The 23,896-nt window shown below is 43.4% G+C and overlaps 1 protein-coding gene across 1 annotated transcript in view; it reads left to right on the top strand.

Moving 5' to 3' along the window:
* The first annotated feature begins 6,018 nt into the window (after positions 1 to 6,018).
* LOC144688954 (calcium/calmodulin-dependent protein kinase type IV-like) overlaps positions 6,019 to 23,896 on the top strand; it is a 178,993-nt gene continuing 161,115 nt past the window's right edge. The window contains exon 1 of the mRNA XM_078556024.1: positions 6,019 to 6,374. Coding sequence (XP_078412150.1) covers positions 6,253 to 6,374 — 122 coding nt within the window. The 5' untranslated portion in view covers positions 6,019 to 6,252. The remainder of the gene's footprint in view (positions 6,375 to 23,896) is intronic.

Below are 23,896 nucleotides of genomic sequence, written 5' to 3'. Positions count from 1 at the left end.
AATGGGATACATGAGCTCTTTCTTGTGCATCACTTCCTACAATGTTCTCAATGTTTATACTTTCATCCATAGTTCAATCTTCCTTTCATCTCACCTATTTCTCCTCTGGCCAGCAGGGGGCAGCCAAAGTTTTCCTCTACAGTCCACCAATCCAAGTTTGAACCCGACTCAATTTCCTAGCTGCATCTTTCAGTCGATCGCTCCTTACCTGAGTTGACTCATTTCAGTCGCCAAATTGACAAGTAATTTCAAATTCATTTCAAATCTACAAATTACACAGCAACCAATTCCAATCTCATGTCAACGAGAAGCATGGATAAACTGAATCTTGACATAACCATAAGTTTGTAATCAGGGGCTACAGGCTCAAGCTTAGGAGAAGGTGAATGGTTTAATTACCTCACCCAGAGAGCATTGACTGTGTACTAGATTGCCTGAAGACATAATGCAGATAAGTTCAGGTGGTTTTCAAGCAATTGATGGCTATAATAAAATTAGCACAAGTCAGTACTTTTGAGATTTGTGGTCAACCAGATGAACGGCAATGGTCTTTCCTAACCCTGTATAATCCGTATGCAGGCACAGTACCTCAAATCCAGCAAACCGGAAACTGGCGGTGTCCAAAAACCAGGCATTTTTTCAGCAGGCCATGCAAGAATTTTAAATGAATGAAAGAAACTTACTGGCTTGTTCGGTGAGCTGCTGTACTGGCGTGGTGACGTACCGGGCAGTTATCTGCTTTGCGTGTCTGATGTTTTGAATGGCTTAGTGACCTTTGACCCCACGCAACCCAGCTCTGAAGGGTTCAGGGAGTTGCTGCATTGGTACGGCTTCGTGCGCCTGTCATTTCCCATGCTTCAACTGCTCGGAGTGACCCTTGAACCCAAAGTGCTTTGCAATCATATCATTTGGTTTTCACCTGTCTCCTATTCACTGAATTAAGAGGTTCCGATATTTTTTCCCAAAAACCGACAAGTTCCAAAACCCGGCAAAGGTTTGGTTCCAAAGTTGCAGGTTTTGAGACACTCTACTTGTATCTTTTATGGAATTTACTAAAAATTAAACTACAGTTTCAATTAAGTATTCAAGAAGCAGGGAACTAAATATGAAAGACTTCATTCCATATCTAGGTCATGCTAATGTCAGTGAAAAATTTGTGGCACAACACTAAAAACTGATTTTATTCTGCAGCACAAAGTGTAATAATTGCATTATATCAAGTTAAATATTAACTTCATGGACTCAGCAAGGTTTCGTCGTTATAGTGGGAGAAATGGCTAATTGCAATACCAGGCGTTAAAATCCTGCTTCTTCATCTTTATTTTATAAAAGTCTAATATAATATAAACAAATATAATATTTTATATTAGTTCAGAAACCTAACTGAAGGACTAAAGCTTGAAAAGGATACAGGGCAAGACAAGATAAATCAGGAAGTAATGATTAGGTGATAACAAGGTGTCAGCCATTGCTCAGTAGACAACATTTTTGCCTTTGAGTTAGAAGGTTGTGGGTTCGAGTCCCACTCAACTTGAACACAAAATCTGGGTTGACACACCAGTGAGGGAATGCTGCACTGTTGGAGGTGCTGAGTCTCAGTTGGATGCAAAAAATCTCATGGCACCATTTGAAGAAGAGGAGGGGAATTCTCCCCTAGTATCCTGGCCAACTGGAGAAGTTCTGAAGTCGCGAAAGGTGCTATACAAATGCAAGTCTTTCTTTCTTCATTCTTTGGTTTTGAAAATTTGTAGATTACAGGAACAGGGAAGGTTGAGGAAAGCTTAAAGGAAAACACAAGGTGACATCTTAATCCCTGGCCCTGACAAGAACAGGCTGCATATATGATACACTTAAAGAAATTAAAAATGTAAGTGTATATAATATGTGGCCCAAAATTTCCCCGCATTCTCAGAGCTCAGCATTACGATGAAGAACATAGAAAAGTCTTATTAGCAGCACCTACCACACTGAATGTGGATATCTACCACCCATTCAACAACCACCTTCCCCAACACCCTCCTCCTCATCAAGCTCTGCCTTCTGGATGGGGTCACAGCATGAATTCCTGTGCCACTGCTATCAGGGGATGGAGATCAGTTGCTTCATTTCACAATGCTGCAAAGCACTAATTAGCAGCAGTCAGCCTTTGATAAAACATTTCCTGATAGGTTACAAGGGAATAATGTCAACTATATACCAGGCTGGCAGTGATTTGCAGATGCGAAAGTAGATTGAATCTGTACCAGTAGTGGGAGTTTGCTACACACCCCCTCTCGTTGGCATGAGTCAGAAACTGTCAGTACACTCGAGTGAGTGGGTTTTGAGTGAAATTTGAATGAGCTGTTCAGATGTTTAAGTACAGAGATTGGCTTAAAAACTGACTCGGGGGATGGGGACATTTTAGAGAGTTGAACCTACTCACTCTTTTCTGGCAAGTTTCGTTTTTTTGAAGCTGTTTCCTTATTCTCAATGGAACTACCTGAAATTGTCACAGACTTTCTGCATTTTCATGTTTTGCCATATTTTAGCACTTGAATACACAGCCTTGCTCTGGAATGTGTCATTTAATGGCATAGAATTCAACAATTTGATTCCAAATGTTCAGCATATAAGAAGCGTGTACAAGCTGATATATTAGCTTTGTGCAGCAATGCAAATGATGTTGAGAGGATGGTGTGCTGAACCATCTTCCCCAATCATTTCACAATGAGTTCAAGGGAAGATTGAATGATGGAGTGGGAAGGTGGGGTTGACAGAAGTTTGTTCATTTTGGGAATCTAGCAATGCAGCACTGAGAAAATCCACTCACTTAAAGTAATTGAGCAACAATGTTTTACACTGACTAAAGACAGAAAACACAACTCAAAGCTAGAAAATTCCACTAAAGAACTGGCCAAGATAAAATTAACACGATGAAACAAACTTACCAGATGTCAGCCCCATATCTCACCTCCTGTTAATTCTTTCTTTGCTTAATTGCTGTACCTTTGCTCATTGAGGCTCCTCCCTGAAGAGCTCTCTTCGACAACACAGAGATATTTGTTATTTTTCATCACTCACTTTCTCTGATTTGGCAGTTATCGCCTCTGTGCAAGAGAGTTTAATGTTCATGTTCCCTGGTATCAAAGGCTAGAACGTGAACAGCATGCGAAAAATAGGAATGAACTTCTTTCAATCGATAACTTCCTCATCAGTCCACAATTTAGTGACTGGGGAAAAAATGTTTTGACCTGAGGACATTCAGCATGAGGAACAGAATGCCAGAGAGAGAGTAGCTGATTCAGGGATTCAGGGTCAGTTAGCATGTTCAAAAGAGAGCTGATTGACTACCGTTGAGAAGGGAGATTTGTAGGTTAGAGTTTTTAGTAGTACAGTTTCTTTTTAGGAGTGGCAGTGGAGGGAGGTTAGCATTACTTAAGCAAGCAGCAATGGTTCTGGTAGCCAGGGGTGGGGTTAGGTGTGAGGAGGATGTGGTGGAAGTAGGGAAGGAGAAATCCTTGATAGAATATTCATATGTAAGTTTCAAATGAAACAGGAGTGATAAACCAGATCACCTTTTCCTACTTCAGATCCCATGTTGTGACAGTACAAAGTGGATTTACCCAACTTATTTTGCAACAAGACTGACCAGAAGAATTTTATCCACTTAAAATGTTCACAGTTAATTGGACAGTGGAAATCCAATTCAGGTTGTTAATCCTAATACCTTGTCTCATGTTGTTGCTAACATGAGCTCTGCTTTCACAGAAGGCAAGGTAGATTAAACAAGGGATTAATTTTACTATTCATTCTTGCATTTGTGATTATAGCCTCAGAAATTTAAATTCACTTTGATCTGATTTTAAGTGTCTGTGAAAGAAGGCAAGTTTTGAAGTCAAGGGTACAGTCATATTGGACTTGAAACATTAACTCTGTTTCTCTCTCCACAGATACTGCCAGACCTGCTGAGTTTTTCCAGCACTTTCTGTTTCTATTTAGATCTCCAGCATCCGCAGTATTTTGCCATTAGGAAGAAAGAAGCAATTCAAATGAAACATAGACCCAAGTAATTTTAGATGATCATTTGGAATTTTATATCTAAAACATACAACATCCTGCAGCATGTAATAGTGACTGATTGTTCTTTTTCATCAGTTTGAGTATGTAATTTAGAGATGTTCCCTTAACAGTACCTGGCAATATTTCAATTCAACAACTGGTTTGAAGCAGTTTGCTCCAGGCAGAACACGGAACTACAGTTTTTGGGGAGAAAAAGGGAAAGCTGCTACTATTGCTTTTTTTAAACCTCAGTAAAGTAATTTCTTTTTATCACTATTGGGTTTCAAAAAAAATCCTAACTAAAATTCAAGTCAAGAATAATATTCGCTGCAGGAGTGCTTACACTGTGTAATTATCACGCCAAATGCACAGTGATTTCAGCCTCCAGACTCCCAGCAATTCTCACTGTTACTTAGCTAGTACGCCCACAGGTTTATTACACCACGCTTTATTTGAACAGCAGTACAGACACTGTGGTACTGAAGCATATGTGCAACAGCAATTACATTTTAGAAACCTCTGTTTTCTTGTACTTTTGAATTCAGGCTATAAATTAAGCATTTGTATGTAAAGATGATTAGTTTTCCTCTTGAAATGCGAAGGGCCTAAGATGGGTCTTTAAAATTATGCAAGATTTTGATAGAGTAGACACAGAGAGAATGGGCTGGATTTTCCCATGGATTTTGGGACTCCGAGATCAGGAACAAATAGGAGTCCTATGCCCGCACTTGGTGGCAGCTTCCTAATTGGATGCCCCTGCGCTTGACGAGGCAGCAGGTCTGGAGCCTCGGCAGCCCCACCAGTACAGGGTGCTCTGCTGAGGCAGGTCAGAGACTGTGAGGGTTCCTTAACATGGAAGCACACTCACAGGTCTACAATGCAAGGCGTGGTCGCAATTGTGGTCCTTCATCCATGCAGCCGCGTCATTGGGGAATGGAGTCCCCATCTGCAAAGACCCCACCAGCCTGCAACTGGCGGTCTCCACATGTGGCAGGGGATCGCTCCACCTGTGAGAAGGTTCCGGCGACACTGCAAAATTGCCCTTCATCGGGACCTTAACCACCCAATTGGTTTCCCACCTCTATGGACCAGACAGTCACCCTGACCTTGGGAAAGTCCTTGGTGGCGGGAATACGTTGGAGAGCCATTCCAATGTGACCCCCTCCGTATTTTTCCGGCCCCCTCATTTCCAACCCCATCTCCAGAGGACAGGGAAATTCCAGCCCAGTGTTTCTGCTTGTGGGGAAGAGCAAAACTAGAGGGCATCAGTATAAAATTGTCTCCAAGGAATCAAATGGGTAATTCAGAAGAAACTTTTTTACCCAGAGAGTGTTGAGAATGTGGAACTTGTCATCCAGGAAGCAGCGAATGCTATACGGGTAGATGTATTTAAGGGAAAGTTAGGTAAGCATATGAGTGAGAAGGGAACAGAGGGTGATGCTGATAGAGCTACTTGAAGGGTGGGATAAGGCTCGAATGGAGCATAAACACTGACTGACTGGACTGATTGGGCTGAATGACCTGTTTCTGTGGTGTATATTCTGTGTAATTCCTGAATAGCCTTCTAGCCAAACTACGACCCCCCATAACGCATAATTTCTTAAAATGTAACGTTTGGCAAAACTACACTTCTGCTCCTGTGTGGATAAGAGCAGTGAACAAAAGCTGCACTTACATTTTTGTCAAGACCCAGAAAACTAGTTTTCCTGTGTAAAAAAAAATAAGCACCATAAGCTGATAATTTCCCTTCAGTGAAATCTGATATAAGGAATCACTAATTGCAGTTTTGCAACTACTCAGCTTTAAGAACACAGGATAGGCGCTAAGCGTCAATCACCTCTCGACTCCAGTTGCCATAGCACCCGACGATTGACACATAGACTAACCAAACACTGGCCAGCTTCAGGTCAGACCCAGTCTTATACTGGACGTCATTGCACCAGTCAGCAGCGAGTGGGCGGAGTGCTTCAACAGTGTCAAAAAGAAGGCAGGTGTATCTTTCTAAAGCTTTTTGAAAAGAGAATAATTTTTTGAAGGGGGCAGTAGTTGCTCAGTCCAGCTGGCCTTTGCATTAAAGACATTCATGTGTGGCATGTGCCTTTGACTTATTATCAGTGCTGCACAAATAAAATCGAATTGGACCACCAGCTTTTATATGCAAGCAAAGAGGAATATCAAATAAGATTGGAAGAAAAATACCAGTATAAAATATATATGATATCCATGATCATCATGCCAGCCTCCAGGTCTGGAACTAGCTGCGATTACTGGATAGATGGATCCCACAGAGAGATAGCCTTTGAAGATTACTACACAGTGGCACAGGAATTGGGAAGGTACTGTATTACAGATTATATTTTAATATTGTGGGGGTGGGGGTACCTGCAAGGCAGTGGCATGTGATGACTGATTGCAGTCTGAACTGCTCCAGTCCCGCAGTCACAAAATGCGTAACAATTCGTCGCCCCGGTTCTGTGTTAATTACAGTCATTAAAAACAAACTGTGAGATTTTTAAAGATGCATCGTTTTATCGGGGATAAAGAAAAACATAAACGAATTGTCTTTTCGCCAGTAGCCTCCCATCCGCAGCGGATACAAAAGAAACTTTATTTATAAGAAAGATTACAAGGGCATTAATTGCAAAGGCTGAATACGGTGGGGAAAACAAGTGTGTAGCAACAATGTTTTCTCAATGAAATCAGATGAAGTGCATCAACAATGCAGTCGAGTCTATATACTGTGCACTGTACTTAACTAGACCCACCAAGAGTTACTAGTCAGAATCATGGTTCAAATGTCAGATTTCTTTTGCCACATGCCCCTCATTCAAATAAATAGTTTCATACGCTGCAGTGGAAACTGTAAGCTAATTTTGATTAGAATTTTTAATATTCCTCTATCTGTCATATATTTTTTTTTGGATTTGACACCAGTAGGTCCTAGGGGCGGGGAGAGACGGGGTCATCAGATTCCCAACCATCTCCGCATGGTATCTCTACAATTCGATGTTTCTTTTCTTTATCTGTTGACTTGCTAATGTATTATTTCCATTGTCAGTGTATTTAACAAAAGGTTTTCTACAACCATTGCACTGCTGTCCCTTGGATCGTTCACTCTCTTTCAGGGGTTAGCGCAGTGGGCAGTGTCAGGGTTTACACGGGACCCAAGGATTGTTAAAAATTGGGTTGTGGGATGTGAGCATCCCTGGCGAGCCCAGCATGTGCTGATATTTCTAGGGGGTGGAGGGGCTCTGGTCTTGGTGGGACAATATCTGCGGGGGTTTCCTTGGAAGTGTTTTAAGTACTTGCCAGAGCCCTGAGGGTGTTAGTATTTGCGGGGGGGGGGGGGGACCATTAGAAGTTTGCACACATTTACCAGAGATCCTCGGGATTGCGTCAATACTTGAGTGAGGTTCTCGAAGGAGAGTTGGCCTTTGAAAGGGGTCCCAGGAACATTTGTAGAGAATTCCAGGGAGTATTGCAGTGTTTACAGGAGCCCCTGAGAGTTGAGGGAGCCCTGGAATTGTGACAGCGTTTGCAGGGGGTTTCTGGGAGGGTGTTATTTACTTGCAGGGTGTTGTCGGCGTCTGTAAGTATTTGCTGGGTGCAGTCAGAATTATGCCAATACTTATAGGAGATCCCACATGGACAAAAGTTTAAGAAACCCCTGTTTTTATGTTAGCCAGCCTGATTCAATGGTGCCTATATTCAAACATCGTTGATCCAGTTTTATAGGTGAAATTAGTCAAGAACTCTTTCTTAGGTGGCCCTGGTATGTAAGTATTTCTCACTTCCATTAGTAAAGGGATCAATGACCAGGGGGCATAGATTTAAGGTAAGAGGTAGAAGGCTAAGAGGGGAGTTGAGGAGAATATTTTTCACCCAGAGGGTGGTGGGAGGCTGGAACTCACTGCCTGAAAGAGTGGTTGAACCAGAGGCCAGGATTTTCTGGCCCCGTTGCGGGTGGGACCTCCCACAGGTGAGGTGGCGCCCCAGCCAGAGGTCCATTGACTTGCGGCAGGACCGGAAGATCACGGTGGCGGGCGGATGCGGAAAATCCCGCCAAAAAACTCTCGTGACATTTAAGAAGTATTTAGATATTCACTTGCGTTGCCATTGCCTCCAGAGCTATGGGCCAAGGGCTGGAAAATGGGATTAGTGTAGTCAGGTCTTTGTTGACCGGCGCGGACACAATGGGCCGAATGACCTTCTTCTGAGCTATAAACGTCTATGAGTCTATGGTGGTCCCTGAAATTAGTGCAGTTCTCATTTTCATATTGAAAGGTTCCTGCATCCATTTACAACCCAGGCTCCTAAATTTGTGTAGATTAATTGCAAGCTCCAACGAGTGTTTCTGGATTTAGAGCTTCCTGGCAATTAGTTCGTAAAGAGACCACTTGAGGTTGTTCAAACTGCAACATTCTGTGCTCCTCCTAGTGCCACAAAAAACTGCAGGCCACTGAGTGCCCACCCTGCAGACTTACCTGTGGTCCTCAGCACCAGCTGAAAGAAATTAGACCCTGACAGACAAGTTGTGCAGGGCAGCTCACCTGAATTTTGAAGTTGAGGCCTGAGCCTTGGGAGTGCAAATGAATTTAGGCCCCAGTATTCTAACTGCAGATTGAAATACATGTGTAAACTGCCACCAAATTCCAGTTTTGTTGCTTAGTCAATAATGTTGGAGCTGGAGTCTTTTTCTGGGACTGGGGGCAATTCTGTCTGATCTGACCTAATGTACTTAACAGGATTCCACTGTAGCACAAAGGTATTAGTAACACTGTCAAAATACAACCCAGTGTTCAAAGTGTGTGTATGTTTACACACTGTTTACAGTTTCAATGATTAAATTTTTTTACAGATTGCATTTTTTCACTTACTACCCCTGTTTAGAGACTTCTAGTGTGTAACATGTCAACTAAACTCAGATGATGCATTTGTTGCTATTTTAAACCAAGCATCTCCTTTTGCCGGAATCTGTGGTTAAAATAAAATCTATATTATTTTAAGTTTCAAAAGGACTGACTGAGTACAAGAAAATAAACAAAGGTGAAATTTCTAGAGGGGCTGCCTGGCAGGTACAGGTTAAGTGCAATGGCAGCTCCAGTTGCCTTATTGCTGTTGTGCTTTGCAAGGCCCAGGCTATTTAATAAAAAATGAGAAAATAAGTATTTTCTCCTCCACTGAGTGAAGAACATTTGGAAAGTATTTTCTGTTAAGGTGATGAAAATAACATCTTTGAGTGATGGTCAGATGTTGTGATGGTGTTGGGGTGGAGCGGAGGTCGGGGCAGGGTGGGGGGCACTGTGGTCTGTTTCTCTGGATGATTCTGCTAAACTGGCCTGCATAACCTTTCTCCAATAGTACTTATTATGTGATACACCCAATCAGAAGAGAGATATTGAAGGTAAATTTAACCTACCTGGCCAGGTGGGAATCCCAAAATGTCAGGTAGGACTTCAATAGAGAGTAGGATCTAGCACAATCTAAAGCCAGCATTGGACCAAATTTCATCAATTTCTTGATAGATAGGTTAGGGTAATACTGTTGCTATTATGACACTGGTGCAATGTCAAACTGACAGCAATTTTGGATTCGTTATCATCAGTTCAAGATATCGCAGCTGGAGAGCAGACGACTTACTGGACATTGGGCAGGGTTTAAAAATGTGGTAGTATGGGGTGCTAAATGATACTTACCTGAGAAAAATGGCAGACTGGAGAAAAACAGTATCATAAAGCTATTGTGGGGCCAAGTGGACAGTGTATGCCCATCAAATCAATGCATGCAGTGTTAGATTGAGATGTTTAACTACTTATCTTAGCTCAGTTGCTTTATCTCTCCATACCTGATGGATTATGGTTTTACTTGCAATGCCATTCTCATATATTATGATCCTAGGTTTACTTCCCAACCTATGTGGAGTTGATTGATCTCGGCCAGGGGGCAGTAGAGGTGCTACAATTAGAAATATAGGTTACAGGAGTAGGAAACTGACTATGATTCCCATTCAGGTCATCCATCCAGTGACTCCTAGAAAGTATGCATGTGTCACTATTGGGTAAGAACAGAAGTGGGCCCGCTGTGATAGTTTCTGTGGTCAATTATACTATTATCACTCAATGTCCACATGCCCCCATATGAAGAATTAGCAATGTATGACTGTACGCCAAGTCTCTGTAGAACTGTACCCCATTAAGAGAGAGGTAAAATTTGGTCAAAGGAAGAAGTTTGGTAACAACATGACTTTCTTTTTAAAGTGAAAGGAGTCATCATAAATAGATTACATTAGATTGAGAAATAAAAAAAGAACTTTTAATTATATGGTATTTGTATCTTTGGTACAACCCACATAGCCTTACAGCAACGCCTATGAACTTCCAACAGATTTTTGTTTATTCTTTGATGGGATTTGAGCATCACTGACAAGGCCTATATTTGTTGCGCATCCCTAAGACAGACAAATGCAGCAGTAAATTTGCACACAGCAAAGTCCCATAAACAACATAAATGATCAGTATTTTTGTGTTTGGTTGGATTGGAGGAAAAGAAAGATAATACTTTACAGGAGTAATGTGGACATCAGGCAGGAAGTAGAGGAGACGTTAGAAAAATTATTAAAAACACTGACAAAGAGGTAGATTTTGAATAAGAATGTAAGGAAGAAGAGATAGGTCAAAAAGTAGAAGAGAAATGATGGAAAAGAGGATGGACAAAAAAGACGGTCCAGTAGAAGGGCAATGTTTAAAATTATTTATTTTACCATGTTTACAACATTTAGTCTTCAGTCAATTTGCATTAATATTATTTTAATTCAGCTACTCCTAACATTTTCATTAATGTTGAACATTATTATTACCAATTATGTGAACTAAAAAAAAAGTTAAAATAGTTAGCTGCTACTTCCCAGATTCTGACGTAGTCGAAATATGAATTATTTTTTTTTGCCTTGAGATTAGGCCCTTGGATCTTTAATGCATGCTAATTCAATGAAGGGATAAGCCTGTTTGAAATGAGTGAGTTAAATGTCCATATCAATTTGACAGACAAAAGAATTTGATTTTCGAGAAACATAGGCAGCAAAAGTGGACAGGGCCCAAAATCGAGCATGATGATCGGGATGCAGGATTATTCCCATGCCCACTGCTTCCGATGTTGGAAGCAGGAAAACTTCATGCTGTCTACTAATTTAGAAGCTTGCAGCATGCAGCCAATGCTAATCATACTGTTAAATGTTTGCGTGCCTGAGCAGGGTGTGCAGAATCATGAGAAGTTAGCATGAGTTAAAGCTAGCCTGCATAACTTAAAGCCACCCTGTACCTCCTGAAAGTGATCATGGCTAGAACAGGTGCTAGAAGTGGTTTGAAAAGTGATTTTTATGCAGAACACTAAACAATGACACAACGTGACAGAGAGCAGGCAACAAATGTTTTCAATGCCGCACTGGAGAAAAAGTGAGATGTGACCTGTCCATAGTGGACTAGGAAGCCTTCCATACAAATTTGCAAAGGCACTGCAACCAGAGAGTTGTGGCCAGGAGTCTAGACCCATGGACCAGGATGCAGAACCACAAAAAACGTAATGGCCTCACACAGATGGTCAAAATCAGTGAATGTATCTTCAAATGTGATATCCCACAACTAGTTTCACACACTGCTCAAAGCACCCCATCACTCGCCTAATAACAAGCTCTATAAGTCATGACTCATCTAGCAATCAGCTTCACCTCACCCTCAGACACTTAGCATGGATGCAAGCCTCACACCCATATCTCACACCTTACAGACACTGCCAACAATGACATCCACATCATCCTAACACCTCATGGAACACAGACCTCTCTCTTGCAGGAAAATTGGAGGCAGCAGGATCTAACTGGTGGGGGACAGGCACAGCTGCATTCCCTTAACCCGATGGAGGGAATGGTGTTCACCATTATCCCACAATCTTTTCTGATTTACAAGGTGTAAATGGTGTAAGGATGCACCTCTACGTCCACCACCAGCCCCCCCACCACCACCATCCCACCACTTACCTCATCACAGCCCTATCCTTGTGCTTTTCTCCTTTCAGATACCCAAGAACTACAACCTGATTGGGCAGTGGAGGAAAAACCAAGAGTTGAAAGAGCAGGAATACGTACATTCTCACACTGAAAGCCACCAGCTCAGATGTTGACATTGCATGTACCTTAGGGCACAACATAAGGGCAGGATCTGCATGTGCTGAGACCATACACAGGTAGCCTGTAGCCAGTGGAAGGAACAAGGGTAATACAGGTGCCAGCCAGGTCACAAGAGTGCAAGGTTGGACACAAGTTCTGCTGTGGAGGGCCCCAGATGAACACTTCGATGAACAGTTACAGAAGAAGGTTGATGGATGTGCACAATACGAGGCTTGGTACATTGTGGTCACTGTCAAGGAACATGGACAGGTCCAGCTCCAACTTGGCTCAAGGCTTTGCTCAAAACTTGGACTCGTTCCTCTTCAGTGTGGAAATGATGGCCAAGTCCATTGGCTTACTCTGGCTATGGCCCAACCATGACCCAACCCATCTGATGGCTCATGTCTCAGCCTCTACTGTTGCACAAGCAGAAGCTTGTAGGGTGTCATGGAGGTCCAGCACTCTGTTTATCTATAGATTGTGTTACAACCAGGTGAGGAGAGCTGAACTGACTCCTCTCTTTTCCCACTCCCCAATTGGCTCTAACAATCAGCAACTAACTGGAAAGTAGTTGGTGATCCCTTTAAGTAGCGCTAGTGGAGAGTCTTTCTGACTGCTGAATACATGGTAAGCTGTGTGAAGTTAAGAGAGAGTGTTAGCTGGACCGTTCAGCTTCAAAATGGCAGCACTGGTGTCAAATCAGCATTATACACTGCAGGCGTTATGATCTGCCTACTCTGCGTACTTCTGGTGGGTGTTCCATATGCATGCGCTAACACCCTCACCAAAATGGCATCTGGTGCAGCTCACACCAGAGGTGTGTGTGCATATCACAGACACTATTTTGATGGCAAAACGACACTCATAGCACCAAAGAAACAGGCGTTAAGGAACTGAATTTTGCAGCCATAAACAAGGCAACTGTTATGATCTGTGCCATTTTAACACAATTTCATGCATATACAAAATGTTTTGGTGCAGGCAAATTTTGAAAAAAATCAGCATCTACTTTTCCTTGTTAACTAACCATTGGAAAGAATTTATTCTTTGGAATAAAGGAATTGCTGGACAATAAAAGGCCAAGGTCTATCTGCTCTGCCTGTTTCACCCCAGTAGTGGCATTATACTAGGATAATGGAGTTGTTGACTCAGCAAAGCAATCAATCATGTTATTGCCTACAATGGAACCAGAAATAGCATGAGGAAAGATCCAGTTTTGGCAAGCTTTTTGCATCATAGGTCCAAAGTCACCTCTTTCCCTCCCAAGCACACTGCACTTAACGTTCCATGTCTCAAATTACTCACACACTGTATCCCCATGATCTTATTTTCTCTTTTGCATTTGAAACAATCATACTAAGTGCTTCCACTTTCGACCTATGGAGTGTTTCATAGATTGATATCAAACCCATTGTTTTCACGGATTTGGAATTTACCCCTTTTCAAGCGGAAGATATGTCCTCTGGTTCTAATATCTTGGGCAAGGTGGATTGGCTTATCATGGTCTACATTATTTTGTTGTTTTAGAGTCCTATGTGCAGAAATCAAGTCACATCTTTCCAATGCGAACATGCTAATTTACATTATTCTTGCACAGGCACAGTTGTACAAATAAAAATCTGCTTTTTTGCAGATTAAAGCAATTATATTGGAAACTGACCTAACCAACAATTACTGAAGCTACAAAGTGACAATCCTTTACCTACTTACTCAATTATTCCTTTGCCTTGACTAAATTAATTTATCTGCACCTGAGAATACTGTTGATTGGATTTATACTGTGAATGATGTGACACAGCTTTAGCTGTGCAGTTAGCACCTCAGTCCTGGGTGTAGTGGCGGTGGATGAGATCATCTTGTTTTACTGAATAGTAAATCTGCTAACATGAAAGCTGCTTGTTGGAAATCTGCATTGGATGGTAGTGAGAGGGGAGTGGGATGGGGTGGACCTTTTTTATAATAAGTAGAAGATTCAACCAGCTTCCTAAAGTAAATCTAGAATTAACTCTACTACTAAAATCAAATTGTAATAATGGTTTATCTTTCTGTTCCGAGGATGTGCTTTTTTAAAGAAAAGATACAATTTCTAATGCCTTTTTTCTGGTTGAATTTTAATAAACTGTAATCCCATGAAGACAATGGAAAGACTGCCAGCCAGCCGAATACACAACTTGCATTTCACTCAAATACGATGAAAAGGAACAGACTCTCAAACCCACCCACTACCCCCGACTCTCCCCCCCACCCACCCTGCGAGCATGAAAGAAGCCATCTCTGGTTGGTCTTTACACTATTCCCCTTCAGAAGTTTCTAAGATGAGACAACAAAAATGTTCTCCAACACAAAGATTGCAGATGACGTGGTAATCAAATTCCTCCGGAATATACAGCCAGCAAGGCTTTTTAAGAACTGTTTACCAAGTCAGAGCAGAGATCAGGAGGATATACTGAAAGGCTGCAAGGAGCTGTGTCACTCTCTTTCTCTCTCTGCCTCTCTCTCTTGGAAGTAAGTGCATGGATATTGCAGAGTAACCATCATGAGAAGAGAATTTTACTGCAAACCAAGATCTTTTGGGGATAAAACGTAGACATCTGCTCCGTATAGCTACACCAAGGAAGATAACCAAACAAAACAACCGCAATGTGGAATCACCGTATTGAGACCAGACAAAGGACAGTTAACCACATATTTCTTTGTTTATTTGCCTCATGAACTGTAAAAAAGTCTTTAAGTCCATCCTGATATTCTATCATCTTTGCTAGTGTATGTGTGGGGCCCAGGGAATGTGTGTGACATATGAATGAGGGTTATGATTTACCTAGTTTCTTTTAATTCGTGAGGTAGGGTCAATAAACTTATCTCATTCATTGATTTTAAACTCAGAAAACATGACTGATTAATTCTTTATAATCAGAAAGCGTACATAGTGGTACACCTGCAGTACTGGCAAAGTACATCCTCACTAAATTCACAACTAAACCCTGTTACAGCCAGACCAGGAGTGGTAAATTAGGGGAGTCATTTTTTATCCCTCCTCATGTGATCATAACAGAAATTAGGGGGCTTGTCCAGGATTAGATCCCATGGACGACGAGAGAATTGGAGTTGGGAAAATAAGTTTTTCCCTAGAAGCAAATTTTCTTTTTAAAAAAAATTGCCACAGATTTTCTTGGGCTTACAATGCTAAAGTGCAAAAATGTCTACATTCAAAGTTAGTACCTTTCTAGAACAGATGGAAATTGCTTTTGATAACTTATAAGTTTTGTCCCGCAAAGAGCTGAAAAGTGTAGCAAAGGAGTTGGAGTTAGATTTTCGCCCGAAAATTTGGAAACTTTAAGTTTTAAAACTAGTGGCTAGAGAATTAGATTACAAACCTAGAGATGTTGCACCTGGCAGCCAAGCTTTATTGAAATTACAGATAGAACAGAGACCGTTAGCGTTAGAATTCCAAGCTGGGGAAGAGAGAGAGAAGAAAGAAATAAAGAGACAGAGAGGACAAGCTTTCCAGAGAGAACAGCAAGAAAGGAAGATGAGAATACATGAACTGTGTAGGGACAGGTCCTCTGTAGCCACTGAAGGCACCCCTAGCTCAGGTCTGAGTACCGAGTTATTCAGGTTTGCCCATTTATTCCCTAAAAGTGAAGTGGCCAGTGGAAAGCTGGACCCTTCTCCTGCAAAGTAAGCTATCTAAGGCTCATGAAGTTTACTCCCTGTTGCCTGATGAGAGTTCGGCAAACTATGAGGTGGTAAAGAAGGCTATTTTAAGTGTCTACAAACTGGTGTCAGAGGCGTACCATCAGAAGTTTTGTACCCTCCGAAAACAGCAGAACCAGATGTGTTGAATGGCTTGAGCAGCTCGTGTTTGATTGGTGGATACAAGAGCTTAAGTTTGAGGCCACATATGAAAATCTTCGAGAAATAATGCTCTTCGAAGAGTTCAAAAATTCACTCCCTGTCCCTATCAAAACTCACATAGAGGAACAGAAAATGGCAGGGGCCAGGCAGGTAGCAACTCTGGCTGTCATCCCAAAAGAAACCCTTCCTAATCACCCCCAGCAAACTGGAAAGGATAGGAGGTGGGAGAGTCTTGGGAAGCCATGCACCTATGGGAGAGAAGAGCTGGTCGGAAACACAGAGGCCCCTCCTCAGACAAGAAAGGATGGCGCTGAGAAAAGAAGTGAAGCTCGGAAGCCTGTGTGTTCCAATTGCCATAAGGCCAGACACTTTTGTGCTGATTGTCGGAAGTTATGGGAAAAGATCATAGGATTTATTGGGGCACATAGGTCCTGTGCAGAAATAGAGAATCAGGCAGAGAACATAGCAGACCAGGCTGTGGTTCTGACTGCAGCAGCAAGCCTCTGTAAACATACCCCTGTGAGTGCAGGTGAGTTTAGCAAAGTCCCTGAGAATCACAAGGATTTTGTGTCAGAAGGAAAGGTGTCCCCATGTTCCCAGAGCAAGGCAAGAAAGCTTGTAGTCATACTGAGGGATAGTGGGGCCAGTCAGTCTCTACTACTGGGAAGAGGTATGGCCTTTTCCCCAGAGAGTGCAGTACAAGCCAAACTGCTGGTAAAAGGTATCATGGGAGAATACATGCCCATACCTTTATAAAGGGTACACCTGGAGCGTGATCTTATTTTAGCACCGGTGACCGTCGGGAGTTGTCTGCAGTTTACCTGTGGATGGGGTCAACCTGCTCCTCGGAAATGACCTGGCACGATCAAAGGTGATAGCTTCCCTGTGGTTTTAGAGAAGCTGAGTGAGGTCAGGGAGACAGAGCAGCTGCAGAAGAAAGTCCCTGGCATTTTTCCTGACTACGTGGTAACCCGGTCAATGGCCAAACAAGCCCTGTCATAAGAGGCCAGACAGGCATTACAGACAGATGACCCTGCCATGTGGTTATCCAAAATCTTTTTCGGAAGTTTAGAAAACCGTAAGGATGTAATGTGTAGGTCTTCCTTCGTTGCGGCTCAACAAACCAATCCAATGCTAAAAGAGTTAGCACAGACTGCCCAAACCAAAGCTGAAGTGGAGGGAGTTCTGGAGTGCTATTATTTTAAAAATGAAGTACTGATGAGGAAATGGAAACCCCCTCGCAGGCCCGCAGATGAGGAGTGGACAGTAATCCACCAGATAGTTGGAAACACAGAGACCCCTCCTCAGACTAGGGCTACCAGTATATTCTTAATTTTATGGATGTGGCTACCTGATTCCCAAGGGCCAGTCGCCTGAGAACTATCTCTGCCTAGGTCGTGGCAGAGTGATTAACACAATTCTTTACCCGTTATGGGCTACACACCGAGATCCAGTCGGGTCAAGGCTCGAATTCCAAATCCAGAATATTCCAGGAAGTCATGGGTAACCTGAGTGTAACCCAGCTAAAGTCTTCTGCATACCACCCACAGTCACAAGGAGCTTTAAAACGATATCACCAGACCCTAAAAACAATGATCAGGGCATAGTGCCACGAGTATCCCCATGACTGGGATGAAGGACTGTGTTTTCTTCTGTTTGCCACCAGGGACACACCCAATGAATCCACTGGGCTTAGTCCTTTTGAATTAGTTTACGGACACCAAGTGAGGGGTCCCTTGAAACTTGTCAAGGAGAAATTTTTAGGACAGAAGAAGGAGGTTTCCATGTTAGATTATATATCTGTGTTCTGTGAGCAGCTCACAAGAGCCTGCGATGTGGCTCAGGAGCAGTTGAAAACCTCCCAAACAGCTATGAATAAACAGGCAGACAAACATGCCAAAGTTCGAATCCTTCAATGAGGAGGCTATGTGCTACTGCTGCTACCAATACAGGGTGAACCCCTGAAAGCCCGGTTCAGTGGCCCATACAGAGTAGCAAAGAGAATTGGGGGGGTAAGCTATTTAATCGACACCCCAGTCCATAGGAAAAAACAGCAGCTGTGTCATGTCAACATATTAAAGTGGTACCACAGGCAGGAAGGCGACAAACAGGAAACGGTCTGTCAAATAGCAAAAGAATTGGAGGACAATGAGGAAAAATTAGAGGGAGGCCTAGGTGAAGCCCAAATTGAACCCCCTAGTGTCCGGTTAGCAAACACTGAAATTTTAGAGAAATTAGACACCATATTCACCCATTTAAATGCGGAACAAAGAAGCGACCTGGCAAGGCAGCTCACTACATTTAACAGCATCTGTAGAGACAAGCCAGGCGGCACCACTTTAGCTCAACATGATGTGGATGTGGGAGAGACCCCTCCCATTAAACAGAATCCCTACCATTTAAGCCCAGAAAAACTGACCCAGGTCCAGGAGGAGATCAAATATTTGCTGCAGCACAAACAAATCAAGCCCAGTAACAGCAGCTGGAGTTCCCCAGATGTGCTCATACCTAAGCCGGACGAGGCTCTGCATTGATTACTGAAAGATTAATGCAATAACTAAAGCCGACTCCTACTTAATCCCCCGCCTGGAGGATTGTATAGACAGAGTAGGTATTGCAGCGTACATCACTAAGATAGAGGCCAGGATTTTCCCCTTGGCGATTTGGGGGCGGGGCCCACTCGCCGAGGGGAAAATGACGCGGGATGACGTTGGGAGGAACCCCCGACATCATCCCGGTCCATTTAAATCTTCAGGGAGGCAGGCGGACAGCAAAATCAGCTGTCCACCGGCCGACCTGTCAATGGCCAATTAAGGCCATTGACAGGCTAATTAACCTTGTTAAAGACCCTGCCCGTCCAAGCTTAAGGCTGGCGGGCAGGCCAGGAGCCCCAGCGGGCTCCAGATTATTCATGAAACTTCATCCACTGGCGGGATGAAGTTTCATGTCCGTTTTTTAAAAATGTAATCAACGTTATGTGTTTCTTATTAACATGTTCCCTCTTGTGTGACATTGTCACATGAGGGGGATATGTTAATAATTTTAATATTTCTCTATTTTTTGACTTTTCTTACCTGCCAGTAAACTCCCTGAGACAGGACTTTGCCTCAGCGAGCAGTGCGCACTTCGACAGTTGAGGATTCCCTCCCCCCCGCCACCCGCACAGGAAGTGCATAGCGCTTCCTGTCAGGTAGGCCGTTGGGTGGGCCTTAATTGGCCCGCCCACTCAAAATGGCGGCGGGCCCCATTTCGGCGGTGGGGGTCGGCTGCCCGCCCGCCGCCGAGCTGGTGGGGCCCACACGCCCACCAAGGGCAAAATTCTGCCCAGACTTATTAAAGGGATACTGGCAAGTGCGTTTGACCACCCAAGCAAAGGAGATCTCTGCCTTCGTAACTCCAGATAGGTTATACCAGTGTTGAGTCGTGCCGTTCAGACTCAGAAATGCCCTAGCCACTTCCAAAGCTGATGAACCAGGTAGTGACGGGCCTACCCAACTGTGTAGTGTACCTAAACGACCTGCTAGTGTACAGTGACACCTGGGAAAGTCACCTAGAACAACTGGAAACCCTCTTCCAAAGCTTACAATCAGCTGACTTTGGTGAGTTCGCTAAGGCTCAGGTGACCTACCTAAAACATGTGGTGGGTTGAGGACAAATACTGCCCAGAGCTGCGAAGGTACAGGCAGTAGCGAATTTTTCCATCCCCACGTAACAGGAAATAATAAAATTCCCAGGGATGTGTGGTTTGCACCTCAAGTTTGTCCCTAACTTCAGTACTATCATCGCTCCACAAACAGACCTATTCCAGAAAAAAAGCAAAGGTAGTGTGGACAGAGAGGTGCCAAACAGCTTTTGAGAAGCTGAAAACTGTTCTAGCAAATGAACTGGTGTTAGCAGTTCCAGGCTTCAACAAAGCATTTAAAGTGGTCATTGATGCTAGCGATCTCAGGATAGGGGCTGTCCTCCTCCAGGAGGATGAATCAGGCATAGAGAGACAAATCAGGTATTTCTCCAATAAATTGAACAAACACCAGAAAGGCTATTCCATTTCTGGAGAAGGAAACCTGAGGAGTATTACTAGCTCTCAAACGCTTTGTGATATATATCCAAAATGGCTACACAGAGACCACAGTCTATACAGGCCACAAATCCTTAAACTTTGTAGAAAAATTCAAAATCAAAAATGCAAAATATTTCTTTGGAATTTATTCTTCCAACCATATCACTTAAAAATTACCCACATTGCAGGGAAAAATAATGTGATTGCAGATGCTTTGTCCAGAGCTGAAAACGCGCGTAGGAAGAACAGTTCAAACCTCAATCGAATAGACCCAACAGAGGGAAAAAGAAGAGGTGAGGGTGTGGATGTATATATGTACGAGTTTTGTTTACTTTTTAAATTTATTATTATTTGTGCTTTTTCCCAGTCTTGTCATGAAATGAGAATGAACCTCATTTCATTCCACGTGTTGCAGAAGCGTTACAAGGATGTGTTTTTTTAAAAGAAACAATTTCTAGTGCCTTTTTTTCTGGCTGGATTTTTAATAAACTGTAATCCCATTAAGACAATGGAGAGACCACCAGCCAGCAGAATATACAACTTGCATTGCACCCGGGTAAAACGAGAAGGGACAAACTCTCAAACCCTTCCCCCACCCCTCCACCACCACCCCGGGGAACGTGACAACTGAACAAAACGGCCGCAATAAAGATTATTTTCGTGAACTGTAAAAAATCTTTTAAGTCTATCTCGTATTCTACCACCTGTGCTAGTGTGTGTGTGTGGGGCCCAGGGAATGTTTGTGACATATGAATGAGGTATATGGTTTACTTAGTTTTTTATAAATTCGGGAAGTAGAGTCAATAAACTTATCTCGTTCATTGATTTAAACTCAGAAAACCTGTCTGATTAATTCTTTATAATCTGAAAGCATACATAGTGGTACGCCTGCAGTATTGGCAAAGCACATCCTTGCTAAATTCACAACTAAACCCTGTTACAGACAGACTTGGAGTGGTAAATTAGGGGAATCATTTTTTTGGCACTTCTCACGTGGTCGTAACATTTCTCACTGAGCCCCTGATAATGGGTAATTTTTTTTAATGCAATTTTTCCAAATCTTCAATCCTTCAGAAGACATTACGCTGTTTTAAAACTTCTTTTGGAAATGACTGCAGCCCAGTCCCAGCTAATCCTGGCCTTGGCCGAGGTCAAGATATTGTGACAGGCGCAGTTATGATCTCACCAATTTTGTTCTTGGACTGTAACACATATTGCTCTTGGAAAATGGGTCAGCTATAAATGGCTGCAAACATCATTCTGTTCAGTCTGGTACTGTCATTACTAGTAGAGGCTGAGGATTATCTTCAGCATAATAAAGTCAGGTGGACAACCTTCGGTACAGGGCATAATATCACCACCTGTGAATCAAGTTTCAATCAAAGCCATGACATTGAGGCAATCAGTGACAATAAGGTTTACGATGGGCTTTCTGGGTGAAAATGCAGAAATTGGTGGCTATTGTTGATTCCTGACAGAGTCCAAGTGAGCGGTGGTTGGTGGGATGAGTGGGATGGGAAGGAGGTTGGCAAGATTAGCCCCCCCCACCCCCAGTAGGTGCACTGGATCAGAAGGTTGGTAAGGGAGGAGGATGGGGTAACTGCTCATAAGAGAGCAATGATGGGTTCCTCAATGAGGCCTTCAGAAAATGCCTAAGAAGGCAGTAGTCATGGTATTCCAGAGGGGATTTAAGCTTGGAATAGCATCATGAGATTAGAAAGACAGGGGAGTAGTGACGGTTTTGGATAGGACTGGGTGGGGCAAAGTACCTATGAGGGAAGAAATAAAGGGTGGCTTAACTAGGTGATAGGAAGGGAGGAGAGAAGATATAAAATGGGCCAAGAAGGAAAAAAGGAAGCTAAACTTAAGAGTGGCAGCCAAAATCTGAATGTATTGAGGGAATTCAGATTGCGTAGGCAAGACAAATGTCAGGAGATTTGCCTCCTGAGTATAAACAGAGCACAGGAAAGACATGCCCATGAAAACCTTTGAGATGCAGTGATGGCATGAAGTTGACTTGCAGACAGGATGGTCAGCTTGGAGCATCAATAAACCAATGTCCAAGTTCAGAGAAAGTTGTGCAAGCGGGAACTGTTTGAGGCTCAGTGTAACAGTGTGTGCATTGCTAGAGATTGCCCAGTGAGAAGGCTGACAAGAAGTGGAGAGTCAATCATGAGCCAGCAGATATTGATCTAAGGGTCCAGCAGATGTGTGTAGTTGCCTCTAGTGTTAGCATTGCACCAGCAAATCTGTGATACCAGAAGAGGAACGTGGACCACTGAGAATGAAACCGAGAGCCCTAAAGTCTGGGGAGCCAGGGGAAGGTGAAAGGTTGATCCAATGGATCAGAGCACAGGTGAGGGAACTGGTTTGAGGAGTTGAGGAACAGACAAAAGCACAGGAGCAGCAGTAGAAGCTTGAGGTGCCAGTTCAACCCAGTCAAGAAAAGGGTGACAAAGCAGTTCTGATGAATTCATGAAATCGGCAGCCATGGGAAGTAAGTAGAAATAAGTATAGCAGAGATCATTCAGTAGCAAGAGTGTAGATTTCCGAAAGTATAAGAAGCAGCAAGAACAAAGTTAGCTGAACATAGTGAAAAATCCCAAGTGGAGGTGCAGTAAACTGAGACCATAAAAGCAAAGCAGATACTAGAATAGAAGTTGTTCAGCAAAGAATAGTCTCAGTAGAAAGCAGCGATCAAGGTGGATGTCTCAGTAAAGCAGAGAAGCCCCTGGTGACATGGGCTTCAGCCTCAGAAAAAGTGCATTTTGACCAGGATGCGAATCAGCAGCAAAGCTGAGGAGCCAGGGGTACAGTCCTGAAGCTTGGTAAATAGCTGCAGCGTGGGGTAGGGGGCGGTATTTTGCAGGGGGTGGGGGGGGGTTGCGGTGCAGGGAAGAGATAGGCACTATAGGCTGGAACAGTTTGCCTTAAAAATAAAACAATTGAGTGGGAGAGCAGAATCATGCCAGCTGAGGCATATAATGCAGTCCAGCAGAGCAATGCACTCCTACTATGGAGAAGTCAGTGTTGCATAGAATCCTTTGCTGAGTCCATCAGGAAGGATCTGGGCATAAGAGGAGTGACGATCCCAGGCAGTGGAGGCACTCAGGTTAAAGCCTCCCTGTACATGGACGATGTCACCGAATTTTGCTCGCATCCGCTGTAGGTGCACAGACTGATCAACATCTGCGACCAGTTTGAACTGGCCTCAGGAGCTAAGGTGAATTGTGGCAAGAGCGAGGCCATGTTCTTTGGGAGCTGGGCTGACCGATTCTTTGTCCCCCTCACCGTCAGGTCAGATGGCTTGAAGGTCTTGGGGATATGGTTCGGAGGGACCAGGGCATGGGTTAGAAACTGGAAGGAGCGAGTGGCTTTGGTGAAATTAAAACTGGGCATGTGGGAGCGATGCTGCCACTCCATTGCGGGTAAGAACCTGGTCATCAGGTGTGGGGCACTCTCGGTGTTGCTGTACGTGGTGCAGGTCTGGCCCATTCCTGACACCTGCGCTGTGGCGATCACCCGAGCCATATTTTGCTTTAACTGGAGGTCGAAAATGGACTGTGCTCACAGGTACACGATGTGCAAGCCTCTAGATAAAAGGAGAAAAAACGTGCCCAACATTGCCCTCATCCTGATGGCCACCTTTGTGTGTGGCTGCATCAAGCTGTGCGTGGACCCTCAGTACGCAAACACCAAGTGTCACTACATGCCGAGGCTCTACATGTCCCTGGTGTTGCGAAGGATGGGTCTGGCCACACTGCCGCAGAACACTCCAAGTA

This window comes from Cetorhinus maximus, chromosome 13, assembly GCF_964194155.1.
Source record: "Cetorhinus maximus chromosome 13, sCetMax3.hap1.1, whole genome shotgun sequence".
NCBI lineage: Eukaryota > Metazoa > Chordata > Chondrichthyes > Lamniformes > Cetorhinidae > Cetorhinus > Cetorhinus maximus.
The sequence above is the reverse complement of the archived record's forward strand: the minus strand, read 5'-3'. Positions and strand labels throughout refer to the sequence as shown.